This window comes from Cyrtonyx montezumae, unplaced genomic scaffold (assembly GCF_038088225.1).
Source record: "Cyrtonyx montezumae isolate F1298 unplaced genomic scaffold, pur_monq_1.0 scaffold_7, whole genome shotgun sequence".
Classification (NCBI taxonomy): domain Eukaryota; kingdom Metazoa; phylum Chordata; class Aves; order Galliformes; family Odontophoridae; genus Cyrtonyx; species Cyrtonyx montezumae.
Window position 1 is genome coordinate 11,855,762 of NW_027072078.1, and position 19,212 is coordinate 11,874,973.

General features: G+C 42.2%; 1 protein-coding gene across 2 annotated transcripts in view; it reads left to right on the forward strand.

Annotated features, from left to right (window-relative positions):
- Positions 1–19,212, forward strand: part of ITGA6 (integrin subunit alpha 6) — a 36,509-nt gene that overhangs the window by 6,626 nt on the left and 10,671 nt on the right. For both annotated transcript variants that reach the window (XM_065751162.1, XM_065751161.1), the window contains exons 2-11: positions 8,413–8,540; positions 8,781–8,860; positions 10,564–10,819; positions 12,324–12,455; positions 14,659–14,869; positions 15,310–15,503; positions 15,634–15,722; positions 16,461–16,588; positions 18,131–18,226; positions 18,628–18,689. In XM_065751162.1, coding sequence (XP_065607234.1) covers positions 8,413–8,540; positions 8,781–8,860; positions 10,564–10,819; positions 12,324–12,455; positions 14,659–14,869; positions 15,310–15,503; positions 15,634–15,722; positions 16,461–16,588; positions 18,131–18,226; positions 18,628–18,689 — 1,376 coding nt within the window. The remainder of the gene's footprint in view (positions 1–8,412; positions 8,541–8,780; positions 8,861–10,563; positions 10,820–12,323; positions 12,456–14,658; positions 14,870–15,309; positions 15,504–15,633; positions 15,723–16,460; positions 16,589–18,130; positions 18,227–18,627; positions 18,690–19,212) is intronic.

Below are 19,212 nucleotides of genomic sequence, written 5' to 3' on the forward strand. Positions count from 1 at the left end.
CAATTAAGCTTTGACATTTAACAGTTTTTAATATCTAAGCTTCTTAGGAGTCTCTTTACTGTTGACTGCCTTTTAGTAAATATTCTGCAGTTATATTGGCTCTTTCATCCAAAAATATCAGTGCAATTTACAGTGTTGTTTACTGTTCCTTTAACTGGAGAAAATCAGTGTTATGGTGCTAGCTGAAACAAGTGCCATTTTCCATGTGGTACGTGTTACTAATGCTGCGATGTTCAATTACCAATAGCAAAGGTAAACTTGTGCAGTGAGACAGGTAGCTTGGCTTCTCATAAATGTTTTCTCGTGAAGGACAGCAAGCGGGGAAGAATGGTTTCACCGGTCTGATTTGTTGCTGTCTGAATTATCCACACAGTAAAGGAGAACATTTCCCATATTAGTTTATTGGGTTGCCTGGCATATTGCAGCAGCAAATTGTCCACAATCAGAATAGGCCGTTCTTGTTCTGTGCTGAACTCGACCCAAAATCTTCTTCCCACGTACCAGAGCAGCTGTTGGTTTTGTAAGGAATGTGATCTACATTTTTTATAGAAGATACCTTATTCATTTCAGAAGAGTTTCCATTCAAAATCAGTGTCTGTTTCACAGCTTGCCTGGGGTGGCTGGTGCTGTCTAGCCTGAGCTGAAAGAATAACATGTTGTGGGGACGTGCCCTGCAGATAGGGCCCAAGTAATAATCTGTCCTGTGAAATGTTATCAGCACCTTATCCTGGTATAAGACAGTGCAGGTTACAGTAAAAGGAATGTCTGAATGAATTGATATCCAGAATGGTCTGGAAGCGCTGAATAATTCAGTTATGGGTGTTGTTGATAGAGATATAAAAGCAAGTTGCTGCTTTGAAAGTAATGTCAGGAGAGTATAACCTAGAGAAGCAAACTTGAATGCGGGGAAGAAAGTTTCTCTTCCGTTTTTGAGTGAATTATTCAGTATATTAAAAAGAAGTGGACTGAACAGCAGTTACTAAAGTTCCCTTGTTGATTTTGGCATCAGATGTATTGTATCCTTGGTGAGATGGACTTCTCTTGACTGAGAGCATGATGTGTGTTAGGGCAGTTCTGTGAATTTGAGAACTATTGCTTGGAAGAGAGAGAACTGTAGCTACCTTGTTTTAGTTTAAAGAGCAGTCCAGGTGTATTGCTTCGTGGAGTGAGATTTTTATGGCTTTGAAATGACAGTAGAAGGTTTGAAGTGCTGGTTCTAACGGGTGATTTATTTTTGGGATGTTTGGTCGTAAGGACTGGCCAGCTTTGGCTTTGCTGGAGCATTGGCTGTTTTTCTCTCTTCCTGGTTCAGAACTGCATCTAAAAATATGTCATTTCCTAATATTGATTTCCTTTAAGCCGCAGTAATAGCGTGCATGAGGATGTTGTGTCTGCGCTGGGAAGGGAGAAGTTGCCCAGGGTCATGGATAGCAGTGAGGTGCTCACAGGATGCTCCCTGTGTGGATGCACTCTGCAGCATACAGACAGGCCACGCGTGTGGACGTCGCTGTCAGCGCATGAGTTTGTAGGCTGCTGTTCAGCTGTGTTCTTCACGTTTGTTTTTCCCTTTCAGAGATCTTTGGGGATCCTGGAGATGCAAGGAACAGCAAATAGGAACCATCAGCATTTTGTTCAGTGAAATCACCAACTAACGCTGATGTGTCCATAGGAATGCAGGATTTCTGACAGCAGTTCCTTTTTAGTGAAGATGGCCAAGGAGATTTTTCAAATGGAGGTAAATGCGTTTAGCTTCTGCCTGGTTTGGCTGGCATTGATTCCCTCCTCATAAGTAGCCCTATAAAATACATCTCTAACATATAAAGTACAGCAAGATTGAAAATGTTCTGGCAACAGCTCATGCCTGTAACACCAGAGGTTGTTTGCTCAGCAGTACGTGCATGGGTCAAAGGTCTGAGGGAGAGGCATATTTGTCCTGGAAGTGCTTGGAGGTGGCAGCCAGCTGTTGCTGGTAGCAAACGTGATCCTATGTGTAATTGATTTGCCTGGGTCCCTCTGTTCTCATAGCTCTTTCCACACGATGTGTGTAGGGGAGTCATGGGCTGGTCAGCCGGCCACTGGTGCTGCTGAATACGGTTGGCAGTTTGATCTGTGCTCGTGGCTGTGTCTGGCGGTGTGTATGAGAGCAGAGCATGACTCAGATGTGATTGTGTAGTGTGAAGCGAGCCGTAAGTGAGAAACACATTGTTTTCTTGGTTGAGATGCTACAAGACTACGTTTTTCTTATTTCATACACAACCGACTGCTGTAGCAGCTACTAACAATATGTGTAAGACCTGTAAATTTTTCATTCAGCTTGTTTTTCTGCTAGAGAAATGTTTGGTAACAAAACAGGCTGGCTCCTGAATGTAGCTGAAGAGTTGGGTTTCTTCTTAGCCACCCTGTGTTCCTGCACATCCCAGGAGAATGATGGCCAGGTCAGATCCAGCCCCAGTCCGCACTGAAGTGCTAGGTGCACAACTTGCTGCTGGCAGGAAAACGGAGTGCTAGAGGTTCCTGAAGGAAATAATTGCAGGTTTTGCACCAGAGAGAATGTAAGGAGTGGTGGGAAATGAAAAGATGTGTGAGGGGAGGCTGTAAAATGGGGTGTGTGCCTGCTGGGATGCATGCCGGGCTGCAGAGAATGTGGGGGGGAGGGGGGGGTGTTCTTGGGATGGCTGTTGTGCCTCATCAGAATGGGGAGAGCCTGTGCTGCGTGTCCCATGCGAAGGTCTTGTCCTGCCTTGTTTCTCCCTGTAGTTAGGAGGGAGCAGTGGAAGGTGGTGGCTCAGGGGGAGGGGGAGCAGTGTCTCAGAGCAGTTGGGCTGCTGCAGGAGATGGCTCCGGTTGGTTGGCACAGGGGTGGCTGCTCCTCCTGTAGGGATGACAAGGTGTCTGTCCTTTGTGCTGAGCTTTCATGATCCCGTATGAAAGTGAAAGAAACAGAGGAATGACATCTCAACCTAAATACCTGTTCTGTGCTGTATTAAAACTCCTGCGGTTTTTTTTCTTTTTATAATGGCTTTGGCATGCTGATGGACCATACACTATGCCTGTTCTGGTGGTTAGTCCAGCAAGCACTGCCTTCACACACTGCCTGCAGTGCTGCTCTGCCAGGTTACCTCTTAGAAAAAGAACTGCGAGCAGCTGCTTCTGTGCTTTAATTCATTGTTTGTTGTCTAAAACATGGACCTAGACGTTTCATTTTTATGAGTCCAAATGGAGTCGGCACATATTGTGGGGTACCAAGACCAGCCTTGTAAGTAAGGTGACATTTAAATCTGTATTCTGAAATTGTGTGTTGCAGAAGACAGCAACTCCTTAGTGTTGGTCACTGGAGCTGTAGTGTGAGCATGCCCAGCGTGGGGAAGATAAAGGTGTTTGGAACAGCAGCAGTTGGCTGGGATGGGAAATTAACTCTTTTTGTACATGCATTTGCCTGGGACTGCTTGCAGGCACATCCCCCGTGCCTCACAGCTGCCCACACGTGAAGGGGCTGAGGGTGGTAATGTTGGCATGGACAGGGTGGCTGAGAGCAGGGGCCTCAGCTCTGTTCTTTGAGCACACATTTGTCACTTTTTGAGTTAAACCTCGTTACTGTAAGAGGATTTTATGCTATAACAGAGACTGACACGGTGAGAGAAAATCTGTTTAAAATCCCTTTAATGCTGTGTCTTTAATAATTTTATCGCAGTTTAATTGTAACACAATTGTTTTCTGGTATCACTTCATGCTCAGGTCTATTCCTGAGCTGGTGCTCTTTCTTTTAAATCTGGGGCAGACATACAGTTAGTAAGGGAGAAGTAAAAACCAAATGACACAGTTTTCACATGCTGTTTGATTGTATGGAAAAAAGAGTAGTAATAAAAAAAGCAGTGTATCTCCCAGTTACAGCAAGAACATGCTGGACTCAACAGAGAGCTGTATTTTGAAATAGGAACTTGGAAAAATGCTATCTGCCAGTGAAAATGAGATCTGCAAAACCCATTTCAAATCCATACAGACTGAGCTCTTGGCTGTGAGGGGAAGCATTGGAAAGTGTTTGCTTTTCCATGCGACTTTCAGAAAGTCAATAATAAGCGACCTTTGCTGAACAACAGGTAGCTTTGTAGTTCATTTTGCTTTGTAGCTTGCTCTGGCCCTTATGCTGCTTTTGGCTTCTTTTCCCAGCCCCTATCGTAATCTGCTTCCTGAAAAAGGCTGAGCTAATAAAATGAAAATCACACTCCTTTAAACGCCAGGCCTCCGGGCAACAGAGATGAATGGTGTGCTTGGCCATGGCTCTGCCCTGGTAGTAGGAAAACGTAGCAGTGCAGTAGCAGATGAGGAGAATCATCCGTCACTTAAAATAGCTGTCCCTAACAGCCTGGTACCAGTGGGTATCTGCTAAAAGCACTGTGAACAGTTTCCCCACTGACATGGTTTCTGGCTGCGTTTTGCTGGGAGTGGCTTTTTCAGAACCCCATTCCCTTGGTTGAGCTCCAGTTCCCATTACTGCCTGAGCGGGAAGGGCTCTGTGCTAGGACGTGTGGTGCTCCTGTCCTTGTGCTGGCTCTGGCTGGGATGGAGCATAGCAGCCCATGTGGTGCTGGGACAGCCTTGGTACCTCCCCACTTTGTCTGTGGATAAGCAGTACTGGCACAGCACGAAGGCTGCCCCCAAACCCCGTGTGCTGCCGTGGGCAGCAGGTGGTCTGAGCTGACTGAAGGGATGTTCTATGTCACAGCAATACAAGCTGGGAAAAGGGAAGGAGAGGTTCCTGTTAAGAACATGTCCGTCCTCCCAAACAGCTGCCAGGATTATTGAGGCCTTGTTTCCCAAGGGGTGGCTGAAGATTGCTTGATGATGGGAAGTAGAGGATAACTGATTTCTCTTTTTGCTTCTATATGGCCTCTGCTTGTTTTTTCTTTCTTTTCCCTTTTATTATCTCAATTTGTGAACTTTTTTCTTCCCATCATATTTTCATACTCCCCTCCCCTTTGAGGGGAGAGAGGGAGAGAGCAGCCTGGAGTTCAGTTAGCTATCGGTGTGAAACCTGCTCCTGTTGGTGTCCCTCCACAGCAGAGGTGGTACTGCTTGGGATTAAAAACAGTCTGTCCCATTAACCGTACACTGTATGGTTTGATGTTCCTAGCCTACGCTTTCCTAAAGCTTGGACACTTGACACCTAATGAGAAAGTTCTTCTATGACCACGATTTGTTGAGGGAGGGCAGGAGCAGTGCCCTGGGAACACTCCGCTCCCCCAGAGTGGGTGCCTGCCTGCTGTTTCTGCCTTGAGAGCAGAGTGAAGCTGACGAGGTGGTGTGGGGGGTTCACTGGACCACATAATGCAGGCGGACAAAGCTGTGCAGGTGGCTGAAGGTCCGACCTGGTGGAGGGCTGTGAGCAGATGTCTGCATGGAGAGAGCTGTCCCTACCGGGAGCTGCTGGGCACACGGTGTGCGTCTGGGCACTGTGACTGCTGACTTGATAGTACAAACTTAATCAGCCCGTGGCAGTTAGTTTCATTTCTTCATCAGCTGAACGGAACGCTGTGAGGCAGAGTGCAGGAGGAAGGGATTTGGGGAGCCCCTCTGTCTAGCTGGGAGTGGGAGAAGTTGTACAGCATTCAGCTTCATGGCTTCCCAGCTTCACCTCCCTCGTGCTGATAGGCTCTGTCTGAAAAGACAACAAAGTGCAAAGTGTGCAGTGGCACTATTGTTACTGAGAATATCAACATTAAATTGGACATTTGTGCTCAATGAAGGTTGCAAAATTGGAAATTACGTACACCACTGACTATTTTATTCTGCCTATTTGTGGAAATGGCTAATGGTCGGTTACCCAGGAAACACTTCCACTGATTTCTACTCCAGGCTGTTAATGCTCAGAGCTGGCACTAGTAATGTGTTGCTGATACTTTTAAGGAAGAGATGGTAAAGGCTGGTGCTTCGTTTGGGGTAGAAGATATTGTGGGAAAGAAAGGAATTTAAAGCATGAAGGAGCTCAGTGCAGACCACAGTATTTTTGTGTTTGTTTAAATCACAGTGCAGCTTACTCAACGGAAGCCTCTTCCTTTGATGAACGAGAGTTTTCTGCCAAAAATGTTCAAGGTGTTCTCCCTCCCTTAGGCTTTTCTTTCGAGTTAGTGTCTGTTCCTCAGATACTGCAGTGAATTGCCGACAACTGTTCTGCTTTCAAGCATGTTGTGAAAACTGTATGTTGTCCTCGGAAAGTTCCAGGCTGTGAGGAAAGGAATTCAGTGCAGAGTGAGGGATACCTGCAGGAGCTTGGATATTTTCTGTTCCTGATGCACTTGTCTCATCAGAACCGCAGCTCTCCTGTTGGAAGCAGCCAGGGAGTTCTACAGACAGTACTGAAGGGGGTTCGGGCAGTTGTGAGCAGAACCTCTCCTAGCTCCCACTGTCATTTTCAGTTCCCAGGAGGGATGTTACAGCTGCTGCTGTGCTTTCACAAGTCACCGATGAGAGCAGAGAGGACCTCAGAGCTGTACACTACTGCTTAATGCTCTCTGGTGCTTGTTGAAATGAAAAGCTGTTTCTGGTATATTTTGCTTTGGATTCAATAACTCTGTTAGGCTAATTTGAGCTAGGAGACAGCCTTTCTTCCTGCTGTTATCTGACTCGTGGAGTGCTTGCTGAGCACTGAGGCCCCAGGGCAGAGTTGCCACTGCCTTCTCCCTGCTTGGAGTTCTTTGGCTGTGTGAAGGGCTTTGTACACGGTGACCCGGTGTGATCGTCATTGGGAAAGTCAGTAAGATGCTTTGATGCCTTTTCTGAGGCTTAAGTGGCACTCAGTACAGCTGAAGAGATGGAAGTTTTTGTTGGCTGTTCTGGCAGGGGCAAGGCAGCATGGCAGCAAGGTGTGGAGGGTGCTGGAGCCCCAGCATTGCTGCACTCAGCCCTCTCTACAGCCAGTGGATGCCGGGACCCTCTCCAAGAGGTAATTAAGGTACAGCGATCATTAATCTAATGCTAACTAGTAAAGCAGCGGGACTGATGCATTTGCTCTGAGACTAGAATTTTAGTTTGAAATTGGTGGGCCTGTGTTTTAATAACGGGGTATAATTGGACCAAACTTTGAAGAAGCAGAAACAGAAAAATTTCTGAGAGTTAGGGAATTGGGGCCTCTACTTTCTGAAATTTCTGGTTGCCGGTGGTAACAGCAACAACAAACCTCACGCTGTACCTTTCTGTAGGGGATGACAGAACCGAGGGGAAAATGAACCGATTCCTACATTAGAACAGCTCAGAAGCCACTGCTTTGCAAGAGTTCAGAGATGAGAGTTCAGTGCACTGTGCCAGAGTCAGAGAATGAAGTCGTTAGCGGCTTTTATAAAAGCGTGCTTGTTTGGGTTAAAGGCTCTTGTGATAACAGCTGTGCTTCTGAAAAGAAAAAAACACTGAAAAAGATGCCAGGCATGTGTAGGGGAAAAAAAAATATTGTAAACTAAAACCCGCCCAAGCTGCCTGTCCTGTTTTTATACGTGCATCAGTCAAAAGCAAATATTTTACCTGAAGCTTGCACCGTTCGGGGGGGGGGGGAGGGGGGGGTTACCTCTGTGAGGGCAAATGATGGAAAGTTCGTTTGTATAAAAGTGAGAGATGACCGTTTCACAGTACACGTTTAACTTTCTGTTCTGTTTTCTCGTAAGACATCAATTTTGTTTTGTCTTATGACTTCAGTGACATTCAGTGAATGTTTCCTTAATAATGGAAATGTGAATTGATCTTAAATGAGCAGGCTGTGTATGTTAGGTGTGAGTAAAAGTGGGCCTTGTTTTTAATGAAAAACAAACACACCAAAAAACCCCATTCTGAGGTACAGCAGTTTGCTTTGCTCCATGGATGTTATAAAGTATGTGGAAAGATTTCTGCCTCAGCAGAAAAACTGAAGGCTTTCCTGTCTTTGATAACGTCATACTGGATCTCTTCTTTCAGATTTATTGATTGATTTCTGCTGATGGGTGTGTGCAAGCACAGGGAGGTTGTGCACACTGTATTGTACCCATCTACACACTGCTTTCCCAATCTTGGTTTTCCTCAGCTCAGTTTGTTGTTTATTTCTTCTGCAAAGCGTGGTGCTGTTACTGCATCCTGGTTTCATTAGGAAGTTGAGGTGACCGTGCTTTGCGTGTGTGCGACTCTCAAAAATATCTGAAGAAAAAGTGTTTTGCCTGAGAACTCTCATTTACAAATAAACACGTCTGTGGTTATTTTGTGATAATACTCGGGGGGGATGATGGCAGAGGACTGGTGCACATGCAGAAGAGAGCGTGAAAGCAGTTGTACTGACTTAAACGTTTGCACTTCAGACCTCTTAACATGAACAAAAGCAGTTTCTGATTCTGCTGCCTTCCTCTTTTCTAATATTGCCCCTGCAGATCCCCTGAGGTTGTGTGTCTTTCCCTACAGATTGCTGGTTGGAGCTCCTCGGGAAAAGGCCTTTCCATCCCAGCAAGCCAACAGAACAGGAGGGCTGTACAGCTGTGACATCACATCTCCAAACACACGCTGCACACGTGTTGTGTTTGATGAAGACAGTAAGTCTTCTTTTTATTATTTGTTATGATCATGCAGTTGTCTGACGTTTCTGATCTGATGCGGCCCTTCCCACTGGCTGTTCCACTCAGTGGCTTCTCTGGGTTTGTGTGTCACTTACTTGCACTGGAATGTGATAGAACATGGAGACACTGCCATCTGTAGACTGCCTCGTGTACTGTATGAAGCTCCTACAGAGAAAAAAAGTTCTGTATTTGAATCTGTATTGTGACCCTTTGCAGCTGACCCAAGGATGGAGAGCAAAGAAGACCAATGGATGGGGGTAACTGTCCAGAGTCAGGGGCCAGGAGGAAACGTGGTGGTAAGTGTACGGCTCTAGCTTACTGTAGCTCCAAAATGCCTTTGAAATGTTCCGAATGGTCTGTGTTTGTGTGCAGCTTCCTGAAAGGTAACTTCCAGGGTTGCATTATTAATTTCTTAGAATTAAGGACTTAAATGTCTCCTTTGCAAAATAAGATTCTTGAGATTGTAAAAAATTTTAAATTATTTTTCTGAGTTAGGTTGTCCATTCCGTCTTTTCACGATACATTGTTTCTTCAAAAATCCACTTACTACAGAAACAAGGAAAAGTAGTTTGGTAAAGTTTAAAAAAGGAGCCCTCTGTCCTGAGCCTGTTGCCTGGGATGATCTGCCTTACCTAAACTTTAACGAGGGCTGTCAGCTGAATTGCTCTGATGTATTCATGGTGTATTCATTCTCTGGACACTGCAACTGGGACGTAAGAGTGAGAGCTTGTACTAAGAATGATGATGCGAGCTGTTCTTTCATACAGCACTGAGAGAAAAAGCAGATAAATTGGGGTTTAGCAGATAGTGTTATTTTTGTAGCTTCATAGCTCTTTCATGGTGCTGCAGGATATTAACTACATCATAAAAAGGTGTGCAGTGAGGCTCCTCCATCTAATTATGTTCTTGCAGCTTAACCTCACTCCTTCAAAGACAAGAGTAAAGCAACTTCAGGGAGCAGCTCTGGTTTATTTATGGCTATAGGGACAGTGCTAGCTGCTCCAGTGTAGGAACAGGAGTTGGAACTGGTCCTGTTCAGTTGATTCCTCACCAGCTAGTGCTGTCTCACCTGTGATGCAGTTTCTCTGAGAAGGAACCTTTCTTTATGAGTGATTCAGTGGCGGATGTGCTTCTTAGATGGGCTGGAGGCAGCCTGAAGATCACAGTGCAGCCAAGCAGCATGTAGTAGGTCTTAGTGCTGCTTAGTACTCGGCTATGCTTCTGCTTCATGTTTCAGCCTTAGTAGGAGCCACAGAAAGGAACATTTTCTGTCAGATGGGAAACCTGTCTCGCCTGAGCTCGTCATGCACTTCCTACATCTGGATCTGCAAAAACACTGCTGTCAAAGGGCTTTGATTGTTCCACCTCTTTTTAAAATGATTTGGTGGTTACGCTCCTTATCCTGGTGGCTCATCATCATTTGTACTTGATTGGAATTCTCTTCCTAGGTGAAAAGTCTAATGGCTGGGTTCAGGAACAACTTATACTCAGTACTGCTGCTTTTATTCATCCCAGGGATGCTTATCCCCTAAATGAAACACCCACCATAAGAAGTCGGAACAGCTCTTTCCTCCCTTGCTCTCACCAGAAGAGCTTTCAGCCTCCTTTGTGTGGCGCTTTTCTGAAAGAGGTGACTTTGGAAAAGGTGTGGACAGTTGACCCAGCTCCTTGTGTCCTACACAAGCACTTAGATTAGTTAACTGTTACAGCTGGGGGGAAACACAGACACTTGGTTTTTGTTTATTTGTTTGTTTGTTTAGAGAGAGGGGTGTTGTCCACTCTCTTCTTGAAAGACAGCTGTTATGTATCAGTGAAAGCTTTAGGGCTAAAACCCCTGAATCCCAGAGTAAAGAGGGACGGGCTCTCTCTGCATTGCAGCATACATGTACCACCAAGGAGAGCTGTGCTAGCATGAAGTATTGCTTATGGAGACCAGCTTTCTTTGCTAACTTGCATACAAACATACAAAAAGAATTCCTTACTATCTTCTATCTTACAGACGTGTGCACATCGCTATGAGAAAAGGCAGTATGTAAACACAGTGCAGGAAACCCGGGACATCATCGGGAGGTGCTACGTGCTGAGCCAGGATCTCACTATTAAGGATGATATGGATAATGGCGTTTGGAGTTTCTGTGATGGTCGCTTAAGAGGCCATGAGAAGTTTGGTTCCTGTCAGCAAGGTGTTGCTGCTACTTTTACTAAAGACTATCATTACATTGTGTTTGGTGCCCCAGGCACTTACAATTGGAAAGGTATGACCTAGCTTCCTTCCTGCTAAATTTAGACCGTCCCCCTTCCCATTTCCTCTTAGATTTTTTGCAGATGTTGGATCCTAAGGTTCTTACTCCCCTTTTTGGGGGTGGGAAGGGGCAAAATAAACCCTTCACGTTCTTATTTTACCTGGTTTTCAGTCCTGTATCAAAAATATTTATTAAATGCCCTTTAAATATTTATGAAGAACTGCTTATGAATAGATAACGGAACTTTGCATCTATGTACAGCAATTTTTTCCCTTATTAATCTTAAGGCAGGATTGAGTTCTTGCTTTGATATTTTGCACTGGGACAAATGACTAAATTAATCAGAAGTTATTTGCCCAATCTTCTGAATTTGAGCACGTGTTGGATAGCTGCACTGAGAGATTTTTTATATCCTTCAATATTCTCTTTATTTCTTGTGAATTCTGTAGAAGGGAGTGCTTCTCAAATTCTATACTGGAGGATTGCAGGAAGATAACTGAACACAGCAAAGCTGCCTATATTCATATCTAAATCCATAGATATTTGCTCAAGTTAAATTCTATGGATGATTTGACTGAGAGACAAGGACTCTATATCATGTACAGGAAACATCCCAAAACTTAGGGGGAAAAACTTAGATCTTTCTCCATACATTTATACTGCGCAGCGTCTAAGAGGCCAGCCTCGTCTCTTAGTCATTTTTCCTTTTGCACTTAATAACACCAACAGCTGTAAGTGCTTCCCTCCTTTAGAACACTGATCCTTACATCATTAAAGCTTCTCCCCTTGTACACCTGTGCCTGCTACGTGAACCATGCCAAGTCTGAGTTAAGCCCTGGCACAAGGTGTACTTGTGTGAAGGTTCAATCTTCCACATATTTGTTCTTTTCAACACAGTCTGGCCAAATTCTCAGTTCAGAGCTTGATGTTAATTGCAGAGAAGTGCTGTGACAGTCTGCTGGCCATAAGTACTCTTCTACATCATGGAAAAACATATATGTACTTGGCAAAATGGTAAATGTTCTTGTCAATAAAAGGGAAGCACACATCTTATTGAACAGTAAACATTATCAGTATAAGCAATAATGATGAAACATATCAATATTTTCTAAATATATTCCCAGTGTTTGCCACAATTGGACAGTATTTTTTGTTTAGTTGTGTTTCTGTGGACTGAACCTCCCTTTTAAGAGAGACTTTATGAAAGTAAGCACAGTGGGCTGAGGGTGCTCCATGACCAGGTCAGTGTTGTATTGTTGTTGAGAATTCTCGTAGTATCTCATGTTTTCCAGATCACTGCATGCCATCTCCATGGGATAGCAAGAAGCTGTGTCACACAGGTTGAGTTTAGACGTTCATGGCCTGTTGAAAGGCCGGTGTGCTAGGCTGCCTTTGTCCTGTTTAAACAGCAGTCGTTGTCTCATTCATGGTAATTAGTACTAGCTGGGAACCATTTATCTATTATTTTTCTCCCTTATCATTCATTTGCTTTTATTTTGTCATTTCATTCCTTCAGGGGTGGTTCGTGCAGAGCAAAAGAATCAGACATTTTATGATCTGGGTATCTTTGATGATGGGCCTTACGAAGTTGGTGACGAGAGCCGCCAAGATAAGAATCTAGTTCCTGTTCCAGCTAACAGTTATTTAGGTAGGACAAAGTACATATGGTAAATCTCTTTAGGCTTCTTAAACATCTGTGATCCTGGTCTGGTGCAATAGTACGGAATGGGAGGAGTAAGCTGTTCATGTGAAGACCCTGTGAAATGTAAATTGTTTGGGATAATGCACATCTTCCTCCACATTTATGAGTAAGATGGGACTCTTCTGAGGTACCCAGAAGTGCTGCTAGGGGAATAAAATATTTAAGAGCAATGATGAAGGCCTACACGTTCTCAGGGAGTGGTTATAATCACTGCCTAACGGTAAGTACCGTGTTTAGATCCATAATCTTTAGTCACTGCTATGTGGTATTAAAGGGTTTACTAACATTTGAGTTTCTAGATGTAATTGGCCTGAGTGCATTTTTTTTTTTAATTGAAGATTTTAAAAACTGAGTGGCATTTTTACAGGCTTTCAAAGTACTGTAATGTCAGTAATGTTTGTGTTTTGTGTGCGTGTGTTGCAGAGGAGGGTCTTGAGCTTTGTGCAAACACAAAAGCAAAAATATATCCTTAGGGTAATGAATATTCAATTGGTAAAGGCAATAGGTCACTCTCCTTTTTTGAAAGTATCTCTAGTGCAAAGTGTAACGAATGTTTCTACTCCAGTACAGATTTTTGTGCTGTACTAATCCGGTGCTTTTGGCTTAGGCAGCAGGTAACAGTTCTGGTAACTCAAAAGCTGGAATTTCTGTGTGAAAAGCTGAACAAATAGGAAAGATATTGATATAAAAGCAAGCTGAGCAAAGAGCCAACTTAGAGCTGCATGTCTGTTAGAAGAAATAAACTTGAGCTAAACGTGAGTAGTGTGGTTACTGGGTGTAAAAAATTCTAAGAGCTTATTTCAGAAAGGCAAGCTTTCTGTGTGCCTTTCGTGTGGAAGAGGAGTGGTGCTGCAGAGGTGACTTTTGCTGTAAACATTTTACTGTGTGCGTGTGTCTTACAAAACAGAACTTTTGCAATGTCATAATAAATGCAGTGTTGCATTTATCTAAGTGTAAATGCTGCCTTTAGTTTGTCATAATCGAAACTTCCTGAAGGCAAGGCTGGCACTGCTGTTCCCTATATTTAGACAGTAAATATACGTGGTTATAGCTGCTGTGCTGAAATGTTTTGTCTTTTCTCTTCAATCTTTCACTCGTATGTTTGCAGGTCTTCTATTTTTGACAGCAGTATCTGATACTCATCCAGATCAGTTTGTATACAAAACATTGCCTCCCAGCATACAGGTGGACAAATCAGTGGATGTAATGATGAATAGCTACTTAGGTTTGTGACCACCTGAGGTGGCAGCATCTGGTCAAACACAATCTTCAGACCTTTGACATGATACTCTCCCTTCCATCCTCATTACAAAGACATTGCAAGTAAAAGCATGCAACAGAAGGGATTGGGATGAAGAGTAACTTGTAAAATAAGTTGGCTTCAGAGAAGCACTGATTTGTGATGCATTTCTCCAAACCCTCTCATATCTCTCACAAAGCGGACTCCTCTCCCTGATTTTTTCTGAAACTGTCTCATTGCTGTAATTGAGAATTTCAGTAGTAGTGGGGAAGTGTTTCAAGAGGGCGATTGCTATCTGCTGGCTGCTATTTTCTCCCTCTGAGCTTTATTGGCCATGACAGTATATGCATTATTTTGTTCCAATTTTAATGTATTTTTAAGTCTATTACCTTCTATAAAAACACTTGAGACTGAATTCATTCAAACGTGTCCTCTAGAGCTGCAGTCAATTAAAATTGCCGATTTCACCACTACTGGATAAAGTGATTCTCAAATACATCATTTAATGTAGAATATTAAGCATGTGCAGTACATCTTGCATGTTTGCAACAGAGTGATACTGACTTGTACGTAGAAGTTTTATAATAATGTTGGAGGTGAAGTACTGGAGCTATATTCAAGTGGTAAGGCTTAGTCCTTTCTAAGCCGATACATTTTAGATAAAGTTATCTTGTATTTGCTGGCTGCAAAATGGAGACCTGAGTGAGCAATGAAAAAATACATTCTGTGGGGGAGATAACTTAAATGGAACATATTGGTAGAGTGTAGACTTACAAACACGCACAGAATTCCTAGTATATCATACTCTGTTATAGCAAACTTCAATGTGCCACTTTAATATAGTGGGGTAGTTTACTATTCCTGTTAACAATATGAGCACTTAGTTGTTTGTTTCTTCCTCTGTTAAAGGTTTCTCTTTGGACTCTGGTAAAGGAATCGTCTCCCAGGATGAGATGACTTTTGTGTCTGGTGCACCAAGAGCCAACCATAGTGGAGCAGTTGTTTTACTGAAAAAAGAGAAAAATCAGAGAGCGCTTTCACTGGAGCACATGTTTGAAGGAGAAGGGCTGGCTTCTTCTTTCGGTTATGATGTGGCTGTTGTGGATCTCAACAGTGATGGGTATGGCCTTGGTTAACTCTTGCTGCCTGTGTGGGATAGCACTTTGACTCATTTTTGCTTTGGTTTTCACATTGGTAGTATAGGGAACAATCTTCAGTGTTTTGCTGGGGGAAATGGGGAGCATGTCAGAGTCACGCAGAACACAGTCTGTTTTTAATTACAGACATGGGGTGTACTTAAATTCAGAAAGTTTAAACAAAGAAGAAATAAATTTCACGCCAAAGGAAGGCTCAGAAGTTTATTGTATGTGACACAGGGAGCGTAAGTGACTTACAGTCTCAGTGTATCCCCTGCCAGCTGTTTTTGCCTAACTAATTGGAAGTACTTTTTAATCACCTCTGCTTAGCAGCAGTTTGACTGATGACCTTGAGATTATAGTCTTTATCAGTTACTTTTCAGAGCTCTTCAGCACAAGCACCATTTTTTTTCCCTCCTTTAAGGTGGCAAGACATCGTTGTTGGAGCCCCGCAGTACTTTGACAGAAGTGGAGATATCGGTGGTGCTGTGTACATCTACATGAACCAGCGAGGCAAATGGGAAGGGATCAAACCTGTTCGCTTAAATGGGACCACTGACTCCATGTTTGGTCTTGCAGTTGAAAACGTTGGGGACATTAATCAGGACGGATATCCAGGTGAGTGAAAAACGACTGAGTGCACACCATTTTTTTGCTAATGCCACACTTTGAACATTTGTCTTTATCACAGCTGAAAGCTGAAAGGAAGAGTAAGAATTGTTTATGTATTGCACCTTATTTTCAACAGATATTGCAGTAGGTGCTCCATATGATGGTTTTGGCAAAGTATATATTTATCATGGATCCAAGAATGGAATAAATACAAAACCAGCACAGGTAATGGTAACTTTAACTTGTATATAATTATTCTTGCACAAAATTAAGGGAATGATGGGGCTGTCAGCCTTTTGCCTCTCCATTGCTATAATTGCTGGTAGATATGCAGGATTTACAGGAGCCTTCAAAGATTGCATTGCTGACCAAAGGGATTAGGAGTTCTTGATTATTATTATTTTTAATTGTGCATTTTTCTCGCTGGGACAATCCATTGGTACCAATAATACATAGAGAAGTAAAGAGTTTTGTAGATGATTTAAGTTTTTCTTTTAAAGAAATTCTGGGATTTCTCAAGTAGTTCCTTGCCCTTGGTTCAGATGAAATGCTCACCTTGTAACGTATTTTTTTTCTCTTCTTCTGAAGATATTGTTTTCTTCATTTTTATCTTCCATTTCTTCCTCCCTTCCTTTTTTTCACAGAAAGTGTTTGTGCCTTTTTTTCTGTGTTCAGTTAGCAAGGTGAGAAGAGAACTTAATTATACTTTCTAGAATACTGTTAGAATATTTTCTGGAACAAGGGTTTAAGTTTCAAGTGCCTATACTGCCTATTGCAAGTGAAGATCACCTGGGCAAAATTTCTGTACTTAAGGAAATTATCTTAGTACTTCAGTTATCATTTATCTGAAGATAGAGGTGTTTATTTTTTATTTTTTTTTCTATAAGGCAATGATGTTCACTTAAGTATTTCAGTTTTATAGCTTTTCAGTGTCTGAATTCCCACAATCTGTTTGCTCTTTAGATTCTTGATGGTGAAAAAACAGGCACCTATTTCTTTGGTTACTCTATTGCTGGAAACATGGACCTGGATAAAAATTCCTACCCTGATATTGCTGTTGGTTCCCTTTCAGATTCTGTATCTGTGTTCAGGTATTACATTACAGGACTGTAATTAATTATACCAAGATTTTCAGTTTTCTAAAATCAAACTGCTTAGAAATAACAAAATAGATGTTTGGCCTGGAGTGTATTTTTTTCTGTTATAAGTTAGAAATTCTGAGAAAAAACATCCATAAATTGTTTTTTTACTTCGTTCCCTGTTTCTTATTGAGAAGCTGTGTTCTGATGGGTGCAGGCCAAGGGGGTGAATGTGCACACGTGCTGTGGGATGCTGATGTGCACTGCAGCTCTATTTTGCTGCTATTATATAACTGTAATCCTACTTTATTGAAGGTGGAACACAATAAAGGAAAACCTCGCTTCCATAGCAGAGATTCAAAAGTGCTGAGGCTGTGGTGGGGTCTGTGAAATAGCAATGAAGAAGTGCTGCAGCCAGGATCCTGTTTGATTTCTTTAGCACAGGCCTTAATTAAGGATGTACCAGTATGACCTTGTGGTCTTTTACAGACAGGTTTTTTTTTTTAACGTACTGTTAAACTGAATTCACTGGTAATGAGCAGAAGAGGACTATCTGTTCCTCAGAGCAGTGAATCCTATGTGAAGTTCGAGGCTCTGGTAGTGATGATCAGGTCTCAGAAAGGGAGGGGTGAAACTCACTGACTGGTTATCCTAATTTTGGTGGTGAAAAGAAGTCCGCCCTTCAGGGAGAATTGCCTTTCCTACAATCTTTTGATGATCCTGTCTCTAAGGTGTATAGAATCTGTTAATGGAATGGAATGCCTTTAAATGCACTGAAACAGTGTGTAACAAAAGCAGCTTATACGGCTTGTGGAAGGGAAGAAACTAGGTGGAATGGACATGGATTAGATTATTAAATGCTCTAATCAGTCAAAAGAAACTTCAATCTTAAGGGCATTACAAAAATACTTGTAGAACTGAGAACTCAACCTTTATGCTCACGAACAGCAAAAGCAGTCACCCAGTTAAATCTGATTAAAAAAAAAAAAAAAAAAAAGAGTGAGGTGGCTTGTTTGGACTCTAATTTAAACAGCTGCCTTTTCTTATCCCCATCCAAAAAGAGAAAGAAAGGAAGAGTTGCAAGGCTAAATGATTGCAGTCTGCATGCAGAAGAGTTGGGATATAAAAACATTGTTTCCCGTAGCCATCCAGGCTCCATATTAAAGCTGTTTTGGACATTAATCTGAATGAACTTCAGTACCTACAGTTGCTCACAAGGGCTGAATTACCATTGGCATGGGAACCATCACTTTTAATTTCCTGCGAGTGTATAAAATAACCATAACATTGCATTAGTGTACTGTGCTCCCTCATTAGGCATTTCCTAGTCACTGTTGTAGTCACTTACTCTGACTTGCTTTGCTTAGCTTTAAATTGTTTTGTTTCTTACCATTATGAAAACCAAACCCCATGTTTCTTGGGGTATTTTCGCTGCCAATCAGTGCAGGCATAAAGATACTGATTCATGTGAATTGTTGCATTAATTTTAACTGAAATTCATTGTTTTTTTTTACCTCTTCTTTTTATTCCTTGTTTTTTTCCCCCCAAATAAAGATCTCGACCTGTCATAAGCATTACAAAAAGCATTACAGTACAGCCTGACAGACTTGACCTGAAGAAAAAGAACTCTGAAGACCCCAGTGAAATATGGTAATGTTTCAATTATTATTCTGTCAGAAGTTGTGGTGTTGAGATTTCTGTATCAAAATGTGTTCAGTCAGTGACTGTAAGGGTGGGGGGATGTGACAGCCCATGAATGTCGCTTTGCCACTTAGGACTGTTAACATTTTAGGTATTTTAACGTTAAGGTATCTTAACTTGAACAGCTTTCTCATTAATGAGACGTAAAAGCAAATCCCAGAAAATATTTTTTCTAACTGCTCATTAAACGTTTTTTACGTGCTTCGTTAATTCAGTTTAGTAAGCAGCAAGTGGTTGTTCTAACATGAAAAGCAGAGTCATATGACTCATAACAATTCAGTGGACTGTTAAAACTTTTCAGTTCACTGGACCATGTCTTATCAATGTTAATTTCTTGGCACTTTTTACAGGATGGATGTGAAAGCATGTTTTCAATATACTGCAAACCCTCGGAATTTAAATCCAAGAATAAGTAAGTTTTAAAGAGAAATAATTGTAATCTTTGTCGTGTGTGTGTAACTGAGATGGTATTATGGAAGAACAGTACTTAAATTATGACTCATCTCCAACTATGACAGGTTTAAAATGTGACCTAGTACTAAGGACAGGCAGCTATGCAGTATCTGTACTTGGAGCAGCACATACTGTCCCTTAAAGAAACTCTGGTGTGTTAGGAAGTTTGCTGGTAAAAGACACAACTGAAACTTTGTAGATGCCACAACCACCAGTGAGCAAATGGCTGCCATACAGATGATAACCAGTTTGCCTCTCCAGTTTGCTGCTTTAGAAAATAGTTTTAAAGCTCATTTTCTTTATCATTAATAAGCATTGCTTCTAAGTGGAGACTTACCCTACAGGAAGTGTTCTGTATTTGAATAAATAGCTTTGTGGAAATTACTGAAGTGATAAATCTGTATTAATAGGAGGCTGGGAGTCTGTCATACATGTAGTTATAAAAACATAAAGCATCAGTTTCTGACATCTGCTTTTTTTCT